This window comes from Drosophila grimshawi, unplaced genomic scaffold (genome assembly GCF_018153295.1).
Source record: "Drosophila grimshawi isolate 15287-2541.00 unplaced genomic scaffold, ASM1815329v1 contig_44, whole genome shotgun sequence".
NCBI lineage: Eukaryota > Metazoa > Arthropoda > Insecta > Diptera > Drosophilidae > Drosophila > Drosophila grimshawi.
Window position 1 is genome coordinate 22,737,409 of NW_025063240.1, and position 17,135 is coordinate 22,754,543.

Sequence of the window (17,135 nt, forward strand, 5' to 3'; positions counted from 1 at the left end):
TTATCCCTTTCCCCATGCATTTTAAAAAACCTCTTTTCTAATTCTCGTTTTGCAGCACTTTGATGGGCGCTTTAAAGTTATGTTTGGGCGGTGCTCCCGAGGGACCAGCGGGCACTGGCAAAACGGAGACCTGTAAGGATCTGGCCAAGGCCGTGGCCAAAAAATGTGTAGTCTTCAATTGCTCTGACGGCCTGGACTACAAAGCACTCGGCAAGTTCTTCAAGGTGAGTGAGTTGACCGCGTTCATGAATAATATTTCCATAGAACTGAGACGCTCTGTCTGCCCCGCTCAACCTGCTTGCTAGCCTGCCTGCTAATTAATGGCCCAATGTTGGTCAACAACATTAATCAAAGAAGAACCTGTACCAACGGGTAACGGGCAACTGGCAACTGGGCAACTGGCAATTGGCAACGGGCACGCGCGCACCAATCATGACTTTCGGCATACACAAAATGCACACTCAGAGAAAATCATTCTTCTCAACTTTAGAAAATTGTCAAGGGTAGCTCTGCTTCTTATTTAGAACGCATATTTATTAAAGGCAATCTTGTGTCTTTCTAAACCAGGTCTTTTCTCGTCTTAATTATAGCCTCGATTTTTCTAAACATTAACTTTTTATACTCTGATACTGGTTACGATCACTAGGAAGTTGGGAAATCGATAAAATCGATCATCAGAAATCTGATATGCCTATATTTCCCGCAATTTAAGAACTAAAGTTACCAAACTTGGAAGGTATTACGAGGAACATCTTTCAAGGGTTGGTAATAACTAAAAACATTTGTAGACCTGTTGTTTCTTACTTATAGTTGGCTGGCTTTACATTGGCACCATAGTAGATTGTCTATAATGCCAGCCTATATTTTTTCCAAAAATTAGATTTTTCATTTCTATGTGTTTATTTAGGAACATTATAACAATTTTTTTATAAATATTTTACATCAATATTTAATAGATAGATTTTCAAAAATTCTGCGCAAATTTTCTCTAAATGTATATACACATATAAGATGCACAGATACAAGATACATTTGAATTCTTACTATCCAGACACTGTGGAGCCGCTCGCCACTCACATCTTTACATACATACATACAAATCTATAAATATATACACTTCTATAGTATTGAAATTTATACAGTTCTGTGGGCTGACTAATTAGGCAGTTTGTGAAAGTAATCGCCGTGGCGACTAGTTGGAACTACACCAAGTGTTAAGGGCGAGTGGAGATTAGAGGTGCGAGTGGAGGGAGAAGAGGTTAGAACTTAAGGCAAAGCCAAAAAGCTTTCGTGTGCGCTCTCTTCAAATCTATGCAAATTTTTATTAGCAGGTCGTTAACCGCTCACGCACATGCAAACATACACACTGATACACACACACCTCTATCTACAGCTTAAGTGGGTGTTGTAGTTTCGTAGTAAAATTTATGCGTATTTTGCGCTCTAATCGCTTAATTCGCCAGCACGCCTAATTGCATAATGGTTTTAAGACCCCCCTTTCCTCTTATCAGATACGAGGGGCGGTGCGGGGGAGGGGACGAGGATGAGCTGGCTTTCGATGGCGTTAATTTGCATGCGAAAATAATGGCCAACGCTTCAGCTAAAATGTGCGAGACAAGAACCCACAAATTGAGCGTTCGAATTTCGATTTAGATTAATTTAATTTTGTTTTATTGCTATTTGTCCACTTTAAGCTGATGTGATCATTTTTGTAGATTTTTGTTGTTGTTTATTTTTGTATTTTAATGCTCACTTTAGTTTTTTAGAAAGTAGTTTCTATGCGGCTGTTTATGCCGTCTCCGTCTGCTAAAAATAGTTTAGCAAGTCGTAAATCTTCCATTCGCAAAACGCATTGCTTTATTTCAGTTTGCAGTTTGTCAGGCTAAACAATTTTTGCAAGCAATTAAATAATACTGCAATTGGCAAACAAACAAAATGCAAACTATTTCGTTTTGGTTTTCGATTTATGCCTGGCAAACTGAAATTGTTGTTGAATATGCGCCCATAAAATAGCCGCAACTATGACAGCTCCCAGCCCCATGAAAAACTTTGGTTGTGGCAATGAAAGTGCAAAAGCTGCTCAATGTCTATGAGCGCTAGTAGAGAGCTAGGAGGTGGCATGCAACAACAAAGAGCTGCCAATTCGCTGCGCGAGTATTGCAGCTGCCAACGGCAACAAACCACTTTGATAGAGTTCAAAGTATCCAAATGCCACGCGCAGTGCAAAGGCAAAGAATTGAACGCATAAAAAAAATGGTTACACAAACAAGGATCAAACACAGACGCATACACATGGATTCGGGCGCTAATTGCACAATAGGAACAGTAGCAACATCGAGAACAACAACAATAACAACAGACATCAACAACGACAATGACAACAACGACTATGTCTAGGAAAAACTGTGCGAACGCCCAACAGCATGTAAAACAGTTTTGAGTCTAGTTGTTGCATGTTGTTCTTCTGTGTGGCATGAAAAATGGGGGCAGCAGCCTCCTCCTGCTGCTGTTACTGCTCCTGCAAGCCAATGCCAGCGGAAGCCTCAATAACACATCAAATAACATGTGAAATGTCTGAGAGCAAATGACTGTTGTGCTGCTTGCATAATGAGCAGCATTTAAAAGTCATTATTAACATAAAGCTATAAGAATTATATAATCAGTTCAATTAACATTCGAGTTTAGGCCAAATCGCAGACATATATATATGTACATATATATATATATATATATTCATATGCTTATATAAACTAATCTTTAAAACGTTTATTGTTTATATTTAGCATTTAGTCTTCGGTCTGTTTTTTGTTAGCGAATCTTTAATCTTTAATTTATTTATAAATCCTCTATTTAATATTTATATATTTAATAACACCTCTAATTTACCGAACTGGGAGATTGTTATGATAAGCATTTAGAAGTTATAAAAATAAAAATTATATAATCAGTAAAGCTCCCATTTTAATTAAAGTAAGTAGTAAGATTATATTTCAGAGTATATTCACAATAAAATGCTTCATGTGTATAATTTATTCTTTGACCTATTCTTCGTAAGAATATATAGATGTATATACATATGTGAATTAATGATTTATTTAAATATTTAATATCAGTCAACACAGAAAAATACGAAAGAATACGAAAAATAAATTGAATTAAATTAAAAATAAAATTTAAAATTTAAATATCGTATAATTAAGTCTGTATGAAAACATATATGAATAATTATTTTATACTTCAGCCTGTATTCACAAATATTAAAAAGCTAAATCTTTTTATTTATTTTTTTTTTTAGCTTTTTTATCTTTAGGAAATATTCCGAAATCAATTTAGCAAAACATTATGGAAGACATATACTTGACTAAATATGTATATATAGATATACTTAAAAATGTATATTCATATCAAGTTACATCTATATATTTATGGCAGCTTTTATACTTAGAGCTCGTGTTCGTCAGAGAATCTTTTGAAATCAGCTTGGGAAAATAATTGCCGGTTGCAGTGCAATATTTAGAAATTTCAATCTCATAATAACACCTTTCATATGAAATGTATAAAATCTGTTCAAAGGGCACTTTTCTGCTGCTTTGGCGCAGCATCTGCTCATTGTGCAACAGTATACAGTATAGATATGCATAGAGAGCAGTCAGCTGGCATATGTTATGAGAGTGTGTACTTTGGTTCTGTGTTTGGTGCCACACAATGATGCTGCTGCGTAAAGCTGTATATTTATTGCAACATGCAGAAAAGAAAAGCATATCAAAGGGCGCCGCATTGGCATCGAGTCCCCGACTACCCGACTCCCCGACTCCTAGCAACCAATCTCACCAAGCCCAAGCTTGCTACTCCTCGTCGTGTACATTTGTAAGCCCTATTGCAATGTTTGTTGTCGGAGTAGAAGCATCGAAGCATTGGCAAACTACACACAGAACAGAACGTAGAATGGAGAACGGAGGTGAACATATAAATCGAAACAAACCGAACTGAACCGAACCGAACCGTACAAAAAAGAATACAACGTAACCGTACAAAAAAGAATACAACGTACAACGGGAGCGATGCGAAACTGAAAATAATGTTTTTGCTGCTGTTTGCTTTTGCTATTTTTGCAATTTCTCTGCTCCTGGATGCGTTTTGTTGCACACACATACATCCATAGGTATTTGCCTTCGCCTTTGCCTTGCCCACCTAACCAAGGCACACAATAACCATATTTGTATACCCTGAACTCCGTCACGAATAGTGAGAAAAGGATATAATAATTAATAGATTAATTTTATGGTAATTCTATTAAAAATAAAATGTAATATTTTAATTAAAAAAAAAAAAAAAATATTTATAAGATTTCTGGGTGCATTTAACATCAGCATTTGTTGCAGAAAAACCCAATCTGACCGAAATTAATATGACTTATAGTTACTTTTTGTCAATCGTAAAAATTGCAGCAATGTCGCATTAGAAGCAACCATGATATTCTCATATTGCTCTAACCCTGAAGCTCGTATTCGAGCACTCTAAACTCGCATTCTTGTTCGATGCACCTGTGCTCACTTACGCAAAATATACACCAATTAATATATAACATAGCCTAACATATTATTGATCAACCGTGAACATTTCATAAGAATCGCATAAGAAACACGCAAGTTATTCTCATATTAATGCTTATACCATACCTTATCTACCAGTCGATCACTCTGGACTAGCGCATTACTACTTGTTGTACTATTTACTGTAGTATTTTTTTGTTGTGCACACACACGTGTGTGTATATTTGTTTTTACTTGTTTTTTTCTCTATTTTTTGCAGGGTCTGGCACAGTCGGGAGCTTGGGCCTGCTTCGATGAGTTCAATCGCATCGAGTTGGAAGTGCTGTCGGTGGTCGCGCAACAGATTCTGACCATACAGCGGGCGATTGGACGTAAGGTTGTTAAATTCTTTTTCGAAGATACCATGCTCAAACTGGATCCCACATGTTCCATATTCATAACCATGAATCCGGGGTGAGTTGAACGTGAGATGCCACATGACTCCCACCCAGCAGCAGCTGCGGTTTCACGCATCCTATTCCCTATTTCTTCTTCTTTTTTACTATGATGTTCCCTCTCCGTCCAACTCTTTTGTAGTTTTATTTCTTTGTTTTTTGCAGCTGTGCATTTGAAAATGCATTTAGTTACTTTTGTAAGCCGACACGGCCTATGTCGACGTCCATGTTCACCATTGGGAACGCTGTCACTGACAGCACTCTGTGCTGGGCTCTGGCTACTGACTTGGGGGGCTGAGGCTATTAGTTACCAAAGACTGCTCTGGTCTGGTCTGGTTTGGGTTGGGTTTGCCTTTGGGCCATGGTCACGATATTGGTAGTTATTGCGTTATTGGAGATTTTAGCCCATACGGCTGCGGATATTTATTGCTTTGGCATGCCTGTGGAACAGCTGCGACAAACATGCATATTAGGCCTAAAACCCAACTCTCTACGAAAGGTCTTCATTTCGCTTGGCAAGCAACTCGTTAGTTTTTTTTCCTATTTTTTCTTTCTTTTGGCTGCCAATTTGTCACTGGCCCAGACGCTCTTGGGCTACTCGCACATCATGTCGGTTATTGGCTCTGGGTTTTTAGTATTTATGCCATTAGCACTTGCAATTTTGATGTATTTGATTGGCCATTTATCCTCTCTTCCACAGCTACGCTGGACGCACCGAGCTGCCCGATAATCTGAAGGTATTGTTCCGCACCGTCGCCATGATGGTGCCCGATTATGCAATGATCGGCGAAATAACACTCTACTCCAACGGATTCGATATGGCCCGTGTTCTATCCCAGAAAATTGTGCAGGCCTACAAGCTGTGCTCGGAGCAGTTATCCTCGCAGTCGCACTATGACTATGGTGGGTATTATTGAGAGACATATATTTTACAGCTAAATGGCTAATAAGCTCGAACTGGAGTTGAGTCAACCTTCGAACTTTCTACAGCAATGCCATGTCCTGTGCTTAACAGCATCGTGCATCCGTTCTATTTTACTCTAACTCTATCTCTGATTGTGTGTTTTCTTTGCACTTGTTTCAAGGCAAAGATATTGCGTTCGCTTTTACGACATAACATGTCATATGACATTACAATATGTGCGTGTGTGTGTGTGTCCGGCTGGGCTCTGTCTCTCTCTCTCTCTCTCTCTCTCTCTCTCTCTCTCTCTATGTGTGTGTATCTCTCTCTCTCTCTCTCTCTCTCCCATCTCTCTCTCTCTCTGTCAGCTGTGTAAGTTTATGTGCAAAGTACATTTGATCAGTATCTTATTTTGAGTTTAAATTGAAAAACTTTCTTGCAAGTTTTTGCAGCGCTTTTATGCTGCGTGTGTGAGAGGCAAATGCCACATACACAGACCCCCCACACACACACACCCCACACACACAATGTGTGTGTTTTTGCAAAGTAATAATACAAACTATTTGTACATTTAGTTGCAACTGCTTGTTGTTATTGCATGTCCAGCGAAAACTTGCAAAACTTTTGCATTTGCCACGTGGCGCCTGTATAATGAAGCTCACCGTTCTGGCCCTCCATTCCTCCATCTGTCTGTCGTCTGTCGTCATGCGACATGCCGGAGACACAAACCGTTGCTGAGTTATGAGCTGTCCACCAAAATGCCGCATAACTGTCAATGGCTAATTCCATCATGAACCCCAACCTCAATCACACCTCCAACCTTAACCCCTTAATGCCTTACACTCCCTTCCCCCATCCCTATCTTGGTTATGTCATCTTTAGGTATGCGCGCCGTGAAATCTGTGCTGTTGGCGTCCGCATCGTTGCGTCGCCTTTACGTTGACCTGCCGGAGCCCGAGATTGTTTTGCGCGCCATTGTTGACGTCAATTTGCCGAAATTCTTCGAACAGGATATTTCCCTCTTCATTGGCATCTATATGGATCTCTTCCCCGGCGTCGAGCTACCCATGGTGAGTCCTTATATATGTATATACTGTAGACATTCATAAATTGTCGGTGTAATGAGGCGCAAGCGACGCAGTTAAGAAACAGCAAATTAATGCGATAACTGGCATGTCGGATGCCCTGATAAAAGTAAATTAAAATCAGCATATTTTGCAGGGCGCACATTTAAATACTCTTTCGGGCGAGCTTATTTAGTCAACAGTTAACTGTGTAAGGTATATTAAAATCAGCATATTCTCTCTTTCAGGCAAGGGCTGATTTATTCAACAGCTAATTAGGCTTTTGGTATTTTAGTCAGCTCATAAATGTGACGTTTTCAATCAAAACAGGAATTAAAAAATGAAATTAAATGCATAATCTTATTAAAACTGTGTTTGTGATACTTATTTTTTATTTATATTTTACTTTTTTAATAGTTAATGTGAACTAAAACTAGTTGAAGCGAAATTTTAAATTATTATATTATTATATCATTTAAAAATTATCGACTAAATAGAAATAATAAAGTGCTATATAAAGCTACATTCATGCCTGTACTAACAGACTTTTTAACTTTGCCCCACGGCGCAGCAACTTTGTGTCGCCAACTGCATGGGGACTGTGTTGAAGCCTGTAGGGCTATAATGAAATGCCCATTCAAGCTTTTATTTGCTGTTGCATATTTCAATGCATGTTTTTCATATTTCATTTACACCTGTACTCCTTTTTTGCCTTACTCCCAACTTTTCCGGCTCTCATCTCTCATCTACTCCCATCCTGCAGCCGCAACGTGATGACATACTCAAGTGGCTGCGTATTAATCTGGCGGAGCGCAATCTGCAGGCAACACATTGGTATTTGGAAAAAATACTACAGATATACGAGATGATGCTGGTGCGTCACGGCCTGATGATAGTCGGTGGCCCGATGGGTGGCAAGACCACAGCTTATCAGGTGAGTGAGTGGGTGGGGCGGGCCCGTTGCCAATTAAATGGCGCGGAATTAATAATTGTGCTTTGGTTGGATAGATGCTCGCACTGACGCTGCGCAATGTGTCCACGGATGAGGAGGCCACGCTCAAGGAGTATCCGGTGGTCTTTCGCATTATTAATCCCAAGGCTATTACGATGGGTCAACTCTACGGTCGCTTTGATCCCGTCTCCCACGAGTGGTCGGATGGTGTCCTGGCGAAAACGTTCCGGGAGCAGGTGCAGGGACCGAAGGCTGAACGTGCCTGGGTCATGTTCGATGGTCCCGTCGATGCGGTGTGGATTGAGAACTTGAATACCGTGCTCGATGACAACAAGAAACTGTGTCTCATGTCCGGCGAAATTATGCAGATGACCAAAATGATGAACATGATGTTTGAGCCCGCTGATCTCGAACAGGCTTCGCCGGCGACAGTCTCGCGTTGCGGCATGATCTACATGGAACCATCGCAGCTGGGCTGGCGCGCCTTTCACAAGAGTTTCAGCAACGTGTTGATTAATATTGTGGGACTAAGCGATATTTATATGACACTGTTCGAGGACATGGTCGAGTGGTTAATACCGGCAGCGTTGCAATTTCTGCCACTGTGCAAACAAATGTTGCAATTGTCGCCCATTTATCAATATCAGACTTTCTCGCGCTTTCTGCTCTACTTTCTGGAGAAGCACAAGGTGTTCAATCAGACGTGGTTCCAGCAGATGTTCCTCTTCTGCTATGCCTGGGCCTACTGCTCGGCGCTAACGGGCAACGGTCAACGTACCTTTGACCAATTGCTGCGTAAGGTCATCTATGGCTCCAATGAGGAGTTCCCCAAACCAAAGTATTTCTCCTTGAATCGTGGCCAAATGTTTCCCGAGAAACAGGTCTTTCTCGACTATCGCTTCGATGAGGCTGAGAATTGGTGGACGTGGCAAAAGTCCTCCGATGATCCCACGTCGGGCAGTGCCCATTTTCCGGAGCATGCTCAAATTAGTGAGTTGATTGTGCCCACCAAGGAGACGGGCTATATTTCTTACTGGCAAGATTTCTGCATTGCCAATTCGTATGGCATGCTGGTCATCGGTCCCACTGGCACTGGCAAGAGTGCAATTGTTACGAGCAATCTGCTCGCATTGCCCAAAAATGCAAATCTCATTAATATAATCAACTTTTCGGCTCGCACCTCGGCACAAATGGTGCAGGATACGATCATGAGCAAATTGGATCGACGGCGCAAGGGCGTCTTTGGACCAGCTCTGGGCAAGAAGGTAAGGCAACAATAAAAGTTAAAGTTGCTTTAAAAGATTGATTGGTGTCCGCATTTAGTGCATAGTTTTCTGTGATGATGTGGCCATGCCCTCAAAGGATACGTATGGCTCCCAGCCACCGTTGGAACTGTTGCGCACCTGGCTGGATCATGGCTACTGGTCAGATTTGATGGATACAACCAAAATTGAACTAGTCGACATGGTGAGTGTGCCAGCAAATACTTGATAAATGAAAGTCACCTCTCTCTCTCTCTCTCTCTCTCTCTCACACTCTCTCTTACCACTCGACAATCGACAGAGTCTAGTCTGTGCGATGGGCACATTGGGTGGGAGTAACTTTATCTTTCCGCGTCTCTATCGGCACATGTTCGTTGTGGCCGTGGACTCCTTTGAGGATTCGACCATCATTCGCATATTCACGACAATTGGTGATTGGCACTTCGCCAAGGGCTATCCAGAGAAGGTGGCACTGCTCTCCCGCGTATGTTGCATGCAATCCACCCACGGCAACAACAGCACCAACAAAAACCACACACTGGGGAATCGCTGACTGGCTGGCTCTCTGCCAAGAAATAATAAAATTAAAATGGCGTATTTTATAACTTAATTTCACAAGAGGCTGCCGGACCACGTTCTCTGGTTGTTTTTGTTGCAATTGTTGTTATTGTTGTTGTTGTTGTTGTTGCTGCTGTTCTTTTTGGAGATTGCATTTCATGTCGAAGCTGGTTTTTCACAGGGCTTATCGGAGGCAATGGTCAGCGTGTATCGGGAGTCGATGCGCATCTTTTTGCCAACGCCAGCCAAATCTCACTACACCTTCTCATTGCGAGACATCACTCGCGTCTTCCAGGGCATTGTCATGGTGCCGGCCAAGCGTATGCCGGATCCGGAGAAGCTCGGTCGCCTCTGGGCCCATGAAACTTATCGTGTCTTTTATGACCGGTGTGTATAGCCTCAACTTTGTGTCGCCTCCGTTTTTCTTATTATTATTATTTGTCATTTGTCCCCTAGTCTGGTTGACCAGTTGGATCGGGACCGTTTGCTCATCATGGCCATCGATGCGTGCAAGAATTGTTTGCGTTTTTCACTCGAATCGGCCTTTGCCGACCGCATCGAACCCGGCGAGAAACTGAGCGACAACGATCTGCGCAATCTATTCTATGGCAATTACATGGAACCCGATGCAGAGCCAAAATACTATGATGAGTGCGAAAGCTACGAGAAATTGGAGAAGCTCATGAAATACTATCTGAGGGAGTATAATTCATTTTCCAGCACACCCATGGATCTGGTCATGTTTCGGTTTGCCATCGAGCATGTCAGCAGGTATTTAAAATTAATAATATGTAATCATTTAATAATTGAATATTTATAACATAAAATATTTTATATTTATAATATCCACCTGCTAATTTTACAGAGTATCTCGAGTGCTGCAAATGCCTAGAGGTAATATCTTAATGGTTGGCATGGGTGGTTCAGGTCGTCGCAGCTCCTGTCGATTGGCTGCTCACATTGCCGACTGTCGTCTGATGACAGTGCAGGTATCCAAGTCATATACTTTGGCCGATTGGCGAGATGATCTAAAGAAAATACTAATGGCATCCAGTTTCAATTTGAATCACACCGTATTTCTATTCTCTGACGCCCAGGTGAGTTACTTGCCATGTAGAATTAATTAACTCGTTCGGTATCGATCCATCAACATAAAAAGCAACAAGCAACTCGTTGATGGCCCATTAAAAGCGTTTTAATAATATTGTAAACTCCAAATAGATAGACAGCAGACAGCAGCGTATATTGGGTACAACAAACCCATAAAGTTATGTGTGATACTAGGAACTGGATATTATTCTAAATTAATTTAAATAGATATATATATATCTATTCTTGACATGGCTGTTGGACAAAATTAGATATGAGTGGGTAGCTGAGTGGCACACAACACTCATTGTTTTGCCCAAAATTTGCATTCATAATTAGGTTAATTGTTGAGCTGCATAACTTGATTGCGGTTAAATAATTTGCATATGCAGCAGCTATTAATTATGGAAAATGAAGAGCATTTTGTGCACAGCTCTCAAATCTCAAAATGCAAGTCAATAAATTAACAAGGACAGAAACAAATCGATACGTTGATAAAACAGTTAAGAAAATTCAGTTTTCACTCTGTCATAATTAGTATTGTATTATTAAAAGCTGACAAGCTAAAAGCCATTTGCCATCATGGTATAATTATATTGCTAGAATAACAGCGTGTTTTTTGAGTGGGAATGGTAGAATGGTATAATTAAGTTGTGCAAATATGTAATGAGTACAAAAAAGCATCTGCGAGTAGACTTAGCCATGGATGGAATCTCTGTATGAACTAGCTAATATTAGAGACTTTAAGAGCTAGCGACTTCAAATTGGAAATAAAAGTTCTTGTTTACTTCAGGCAAATCAAGTGTATTTTTTTTTTTATCGATAACTGCAGCCGTTTTGCGTATATTGATATAAATAGATGTCCGATGAAAATAAAAGAAACAATTGTAAAGATAAAGGGTTTCAATTGATATATAATTTATCAACACATTTTATTTATTTTGTAGACATTCATTTTTAATTCAAATCTAATGTATATTTACATTGTACAACAAGCCGAGCTGCATTTAGGATACCTCCCAATCGAGCTCCTCCGACTCGTGCACCCTAACTTGTTTAAATGTAGTTATATGAAACAATTGTGCCGTTAGCTGTTTGAAAACTTGCGAGTAACTTTAAATACATAGTTGATCCCCTAAAATCCAAGTGCATTTGCTTTATGCTGTGTACCTTTTACCATAGATAGAACTGCAACCAACTTACAGTGCAGACTTGTGCTAATTAAATCGTTGAGCAAATTCAACTATCTTTCTCTCCCAATCTATATCTCTATCTCTGCTGGCCAATCAATCAATGCTGTGTTTAGGTTTCGTTCGATGCACAAACACACACACACAAATCTCCCCAAGCACATATTAATTAACAATTACACTAAAATGCCTCAAAGAGATACAACTGCAACTGGAACTCCAGTTAGGGGAATCAAATCCTGTGGCACTTAGAGCCAATGCAAAATGCATGTTCCAGAAAATCTACAGCTGCTGCAGCCAGTCGCAGGTGCAACTTCTGCCTGCCTCTGGCACAATAGCATAAACATTTAGTTGAGAGTTGAGCATGAATTGGATTTGCATTGAATGAGATTTAGAATGACAATTCTCAATGGGGATACTTGTTTATTTACTACAGGCAACGGATGAGGGCTATGTGGAGGATATCAATGGTGTACTTAATACTGGTGATTTGCCAAATTTGTATCAGCTGGAGGACAAGGCATCCATTATGGAGAATATGGCAAATGTGGCCAAGCAAGTGGTGAGCATCTTCTCCCAACTACCCCTCTCCCTCTCCCTCTCTGATGAGAAAGTAAATTCCCCTTTAGGGCAAAGTGCTGGACTCGCTGCCGAGTGAGGTGTATGCCTACTATATCGAGAGGATAAGGGAACAATTGCATGTTGCACTCGCCTTCTCACCCATTGGGGAATCCTTTAAGGAGCGCATTCGTGTGTATCCCTCACTAATCAATTGCTGCACCATTGATTGGTATATGCCCTGGCCAGAGGAGGCATTGGCAAGGGTGGGGACCTATTTTGTCACATCTATGCAGCTGAATAAGCCACACGATGAGGAGGAGACGCCACGCATCGCGGAGGAAGTCCCTCAGGAGGGGGAGAAGCGTGAAACAATGGGTGAGGTGGATCGTGAGCTGACGCAGTTAGAACAGGATCTGGTCTTCTGTGTGATGTACTTTCATCAATCGGTTGTGGATGCCAGCGAGAAATGCTATCTGGAGTTGAGTCGTCGCAATTATGTCACCCCTTCGGCATATTTGGAGCTGTTGAAAGCTTTTAGCACCTTTTACGCCCGCAAGCTGGATGAGATTACTAGACTACGTGATCGATACACGACTGGTTTGGAGAAACTCGACTTTGCTGCCAGTCAAGTAGGTGAAATGCAAACGAATCTTTATGAGTTGCAGCCCAAGTTGAAAGTGTTGTCCGAAGAAACGGATCGCATTATGGTGAATATTGAGCGGGAGACGGCTGAGGCAGAGAAGAAGAAGGAAGTGGTGGGTGCAGATGAGGCGGCTGCCAATGAAGCAGCTGCTGCTGCTCAGGCCATCAAAGATGATTGTGAAACGGATCTCGCTGAAGCTATTCCCGCCATGGAGGCAGCACTGGAGGCTCTGAACACGCTTAAACCAGCTGATATTGGTGTTGTCAAATCGATGAAGAATCCGCCATATGGCGTCAAGTTAACTCTGGAGGCGGTGTGTGTTTTGAAGGGCATTAAACCGGATCGCAAGCCAGATCCCAGTGGTCATATGGTGGAGGACTATTGGGGCCCATCAATGCGCATGCTAAGCGACATGAAATTTCTGGAATCACTGAAAACCTTTGACAAGGACAACATACCGCCACCGATTATAAAAAAGATAAGAGAAAAGTAAGTGGATTTTTTTCTAAATTGTAGGTCTTTTATTTTTTATATATTCCACAAGATATATAGCTGATCGTGACTTTGTGCCGGAGAAAATCAAGGCTGCTTCGATGGCCTGCGAGGGCATTTGTCGCTGGGTGCGTGCTATGGATGTCTACGACAAGGTCGCTCGCATTGTGATGCCCAAGAAGGCGGCACTGGCCGAAGCCGAGGGTGATCTCTCCTCACAAATGGAGAAGCTCAACGCGAAGCGGGCCGAGCTGCAGGTAATCCTCGACAAGTTGCAGAAACTAAACGATTTCTTTGCGGAGAAATCGCGTGAGAAGAAGCGGCTCGAAGACGACATCGAGAACTGTGAGAAGAAGCTGACAAGGTGGGGTAGAAAGAGGGAGGGAATTAAATTCTAATCTTAATAATTATTCTCCATTTGTTGCAGAGCTGAGAAGCTGTTGGGTGGCTTGGGCGGGGAGAAGACTCGCTGGTCGGAGGCGGCCAAGAATCTGCACGAATCCATCAGCAACATTGTGGGCGATGTTCTGCTCGCCGGTGGCTGCACCGCCTATCTGGGCTTCTTTACCACCGAGGTGAGTTAGTTGGTCAAACATTTGCAGCAGCATCCCTGCTAATGGTCCTGCTTTTTGACCAGAAGGGATTTTAATATGCATGAGCACGTTGCATTGATTCGCTTTTTTTCTTCCTTTTGCTGAAGGTCCTCAGAACAGCATGCAGCTCTGTTGATGAGCATGTCAGACAGGGTTGTCCTACTCGTGTCGGACTATGTTATATCTTAATTATACAATGGGATAAAAGAAAAAGTAGAATTAAATTTAAAAAATTAAGTTTCAATATCTTGTGACTATATATATCAGTAAACTTAACTTTATTTTCCCATACTTGTCTGAAAACGCAATTTACCTATAAGTTAACAGATATTGTGGTTAACTAGAGCTATATAAAGTATAGAGTATCTGCACTTCGTATTACTCTCACTCGCTTTCTAGCCCTAATCTTTTTTTGCACAATTTTGTTGCTATTCACGTTGCTTTTTTTCAATTTCTCCGCCACGCGTTTAGTTTTACGGCTGACGTGACATTTTTATACACAATATGTATATATATATATGCATTTAGTATACGGGGTTTGTTCAGTAAAAGCAGCTCGCATAAATGCACAAATGCTGACATGTTAATATTCAAGCCAAAAAAAGCATGAAAAAGACTATCTTAGGCAAGCCGCAGCTGAAATAATAATATATTCTATACAATTATTCTATACAAATAAAAAAACAGGCAGATTGTTGCTTTGAAATCTATATACGTATAATCCGATTTTTATAATTTTGTTTTTAAATATTAGGAGCATAATAGCATGCATAAGAGTTCAGAGATCAGTTTGCTTGGATAAGTTGGTAAACGAAAATTTTTCACACAAAATCTCATTTTTCAAAAGATTGTTTCAATGGCAGTTATAAGATATAGTAATCCAATGTTGCTAAGATAATCTTAAGATAGCTTCAAGGCTGTTGCAATAGTTAGCATAGTTGACATGGGTATACAAATTGGGATAGTGAGAGAAAATAATGACCTTATGCGGTCGGAGACAGTTCCTTCAATGCGTTACAAACTTGACGATAAAATTATGATACTCTCTACAAGGGTATAAAAAGGAAAAGTTGCTTGAGTTAATAGATAATTGTGAATTTTGCTGTTTTTTTAACAATTCTAGTATCGCGTTAACATTCTGGATGATTGGAATGCGATCTGCGCTCGCCGCCATATACCCAGTAGTGAAACTTTCTCGCTGGCCACCACACTGGGTCACCCGATGACGATACGGGCCTGGTCGCTGGCTGGACTGCCGGCCGATAACTTCTCTGTGGAGAATGGCATCATTGTAACGAACTCAAGTCGTTACTCCTTGCTCATCGATCCGCAGGGTGAGTGAATGCGAAATCTGATTAGTAATCCCATATTCAAAGCAATCCACATTAGTACAAGCAAACAAGTGGATTAAGAACATGGAGAAGAATAATCATCTCAAGGTGATTAAGCAAAGCGATGGCAACTACATGCAAGTCTTGGAGCTGGCAATCACATACGGACAACCCGTGCTCATTGAGAATGTGGGTGAGTGTCACAAGGAATAACACACGAATAATCGGCAAAAAATGAAACTGATATTTAAAGAAGCTGCTGTAGTGTCAAATAAATGTTTAACAACATTTAACATTTAACATTTGCTTAGGCGAAAAACTGGACTCGAATCTGACGCCCATATTGGAGAAGAATATAATCAAGCATAAGGGTGGGCTGTTCATAAGAAGTGGCGACACAATGATTGAATACAATCCCGATTTTCGTCTTTACATAACGACCTGTCTGCGCAATCCGCATTATCCGCCGGAAGTGATGGTTATGGTAAGTTGACATATGCAGCGACAACTAGGTGCCCCAAAAAGGGACTGCTCTGTGGATGATGATGATGACGGAGTTTGTGGCAAGCCAAGCCAATGATGACGTTAGAGTGTTGTGTAATAAAACGACAAACTTAAATTGATATTTGTAAAATGCGCTGCAGCGCAGCAGGCGCTAGCAATATGCAAATTTTCGATGACGACAATGAGGATGAGGATGTGGATGAGGATGACGACGTGGTTGTTGAGGACATCCTATTGATGTACGTGCCCGACTGGCTGCTGTCTGTTGGCGTCCGCATAACTAGCAGCCCAGTCGAGGTCTTCGCCTCAGTCTCAGTCCCAGTCTATATGTTTCTAGTCCTGCTGCTCCTGGCGTGTTTATAAAATGTTCCAGAATTTCGCTTCTGTTGGCGTTTCCATTGCTTTTTATGCAGCAACTGTTGTCAGCAGTTTTTGGCCCTTTTCCATTCCCTTTTTTATTTTTTTTATCTCCTTCCTCTCTCTCTCTCTCTCTCTTTGTGTGTGTGTATTTATTTTTGAGTTTCATTTTACCCATTTTACGATTCCTCGATGCTCTCACTCCGTGTTTAGGTAACAGTATTAAATTTCATGATAACGGAACAAGGATTACGCGAACAATTGCTGGCGATTGTCGTGGCCCACGAGCGTCCTGATTTGCAAGAGAAGAAGGAACAATTGATTATTGAATCCGCAAGGAATCGTGATGCATTGTACACCATTGAATCCAAGATATTAGAGGTAAGTTTTTACACACTGAGAAAAAAAAGGTCTTAAAATAAATCTCGCCCGAAGAACTAGAAATTATGTTCTGTTTCTTAGAAATAAGTTCTAAATATAGAACAAAAAGCAGAGACAACTAAGAATTAAGAAGCGAAAAACCCTGAAAATTAGATTTATACTCTCTGAATTAGAAATTGAACTGTTCTTGATGATTTTCAAAATGTCAGTGGATTTTATTTTCTGAGTGTAGTGTGTCCTCTTTAACTCTTTCTTTATAACTCTCTGTCT

At 40.9% G+C, this 17,135-nt stretch overlaps 1 protein-coding gene across 1 annotated transcript in view; it reads left to right on the forward strand.

Moving 5' to 3' along the window:
- Nucleotides 1–17,135, forward strand: part of LOC6558889 (dynein axonemal heavy chain 3) — a 38,339-nt gene that overhangs the window by 15,589 nt on the left and 5,615 nt on the right. The window contains exons 26-44 of the mRNA XM_001983197.2: nucleotides 56–224; nucleotides 4,813–5,006; nucleotides 5,688–5,890; nucleotides 6,771–6,958; nucleotides 7,716–7,886; nucleotides 7,961–9,169; nucleotides 9,228–9,371; nucleotides 9,468–9,650; nucleotides 9,906–10,111; nucleotides 10,181–10,495; nucleotides 10,590–10,821; nucleotides 12,440–12,565; nucleotides 12,633–13,696; nucleotides 13,752–14,063; nucleotides 14,127–14,274; nucleotides 15,416–15,626; nucleotides 15,682–15,816; nucleotides 15,935–16,107; nucleotides 16,698–16,865. Of these exons, the coding sequence (XP_001983233.2) occupies nucleotides 56–224; nucleotides 4,813–5,006; nucleotides 5,688–5,890; nucleotides 6,771–6,958; nucleotides 7,716–7,886; nucleotides 7,961–9,169; nucleotides 9,228–9,371; nucleotides 9,468–9,650; nucleotides 9,906–10,111; nucleotides 10,181–10,495; nucleotides 10,590–10,821; nucleotides 12,440–12,565; nucleotides 12,633–13,696; nucleotides 13,752–14,063; nucleotides 14,127–14,274; nucleotides 15,416–15,626; nucleotides 15,682–15,816; nucleotides 15,935–16,107; nucleotides 16,698–16,865 (5,551 nt within the window). The remainder of the gene's footprint in view (nucleotides 1–55; nucleotides 225–4,812; nucleotides 5,007–5,687; nucleotides 5,891–6,770; nucleotides 6,959–7,715; nucleotides 7,887–7,960; nucleotides 9,170–9,227; nucleotides 9,372–9,467; nucleotides 9,651–9,905; nucleotides 10,112–10,180; nucleotides 10,496–10,589; nucleotides 10,822–12,439; nucleotides 12,566–12,632; nucleotides 13,697–13,751; nucleotides 14,064–14,126; nucleotides 14,275–15,415; nucleotides 15,627–15,681; nucleotides 15,817–15,934; nucleotides 16,108–16,697; nucleotides 16,866–17,135) is intronic.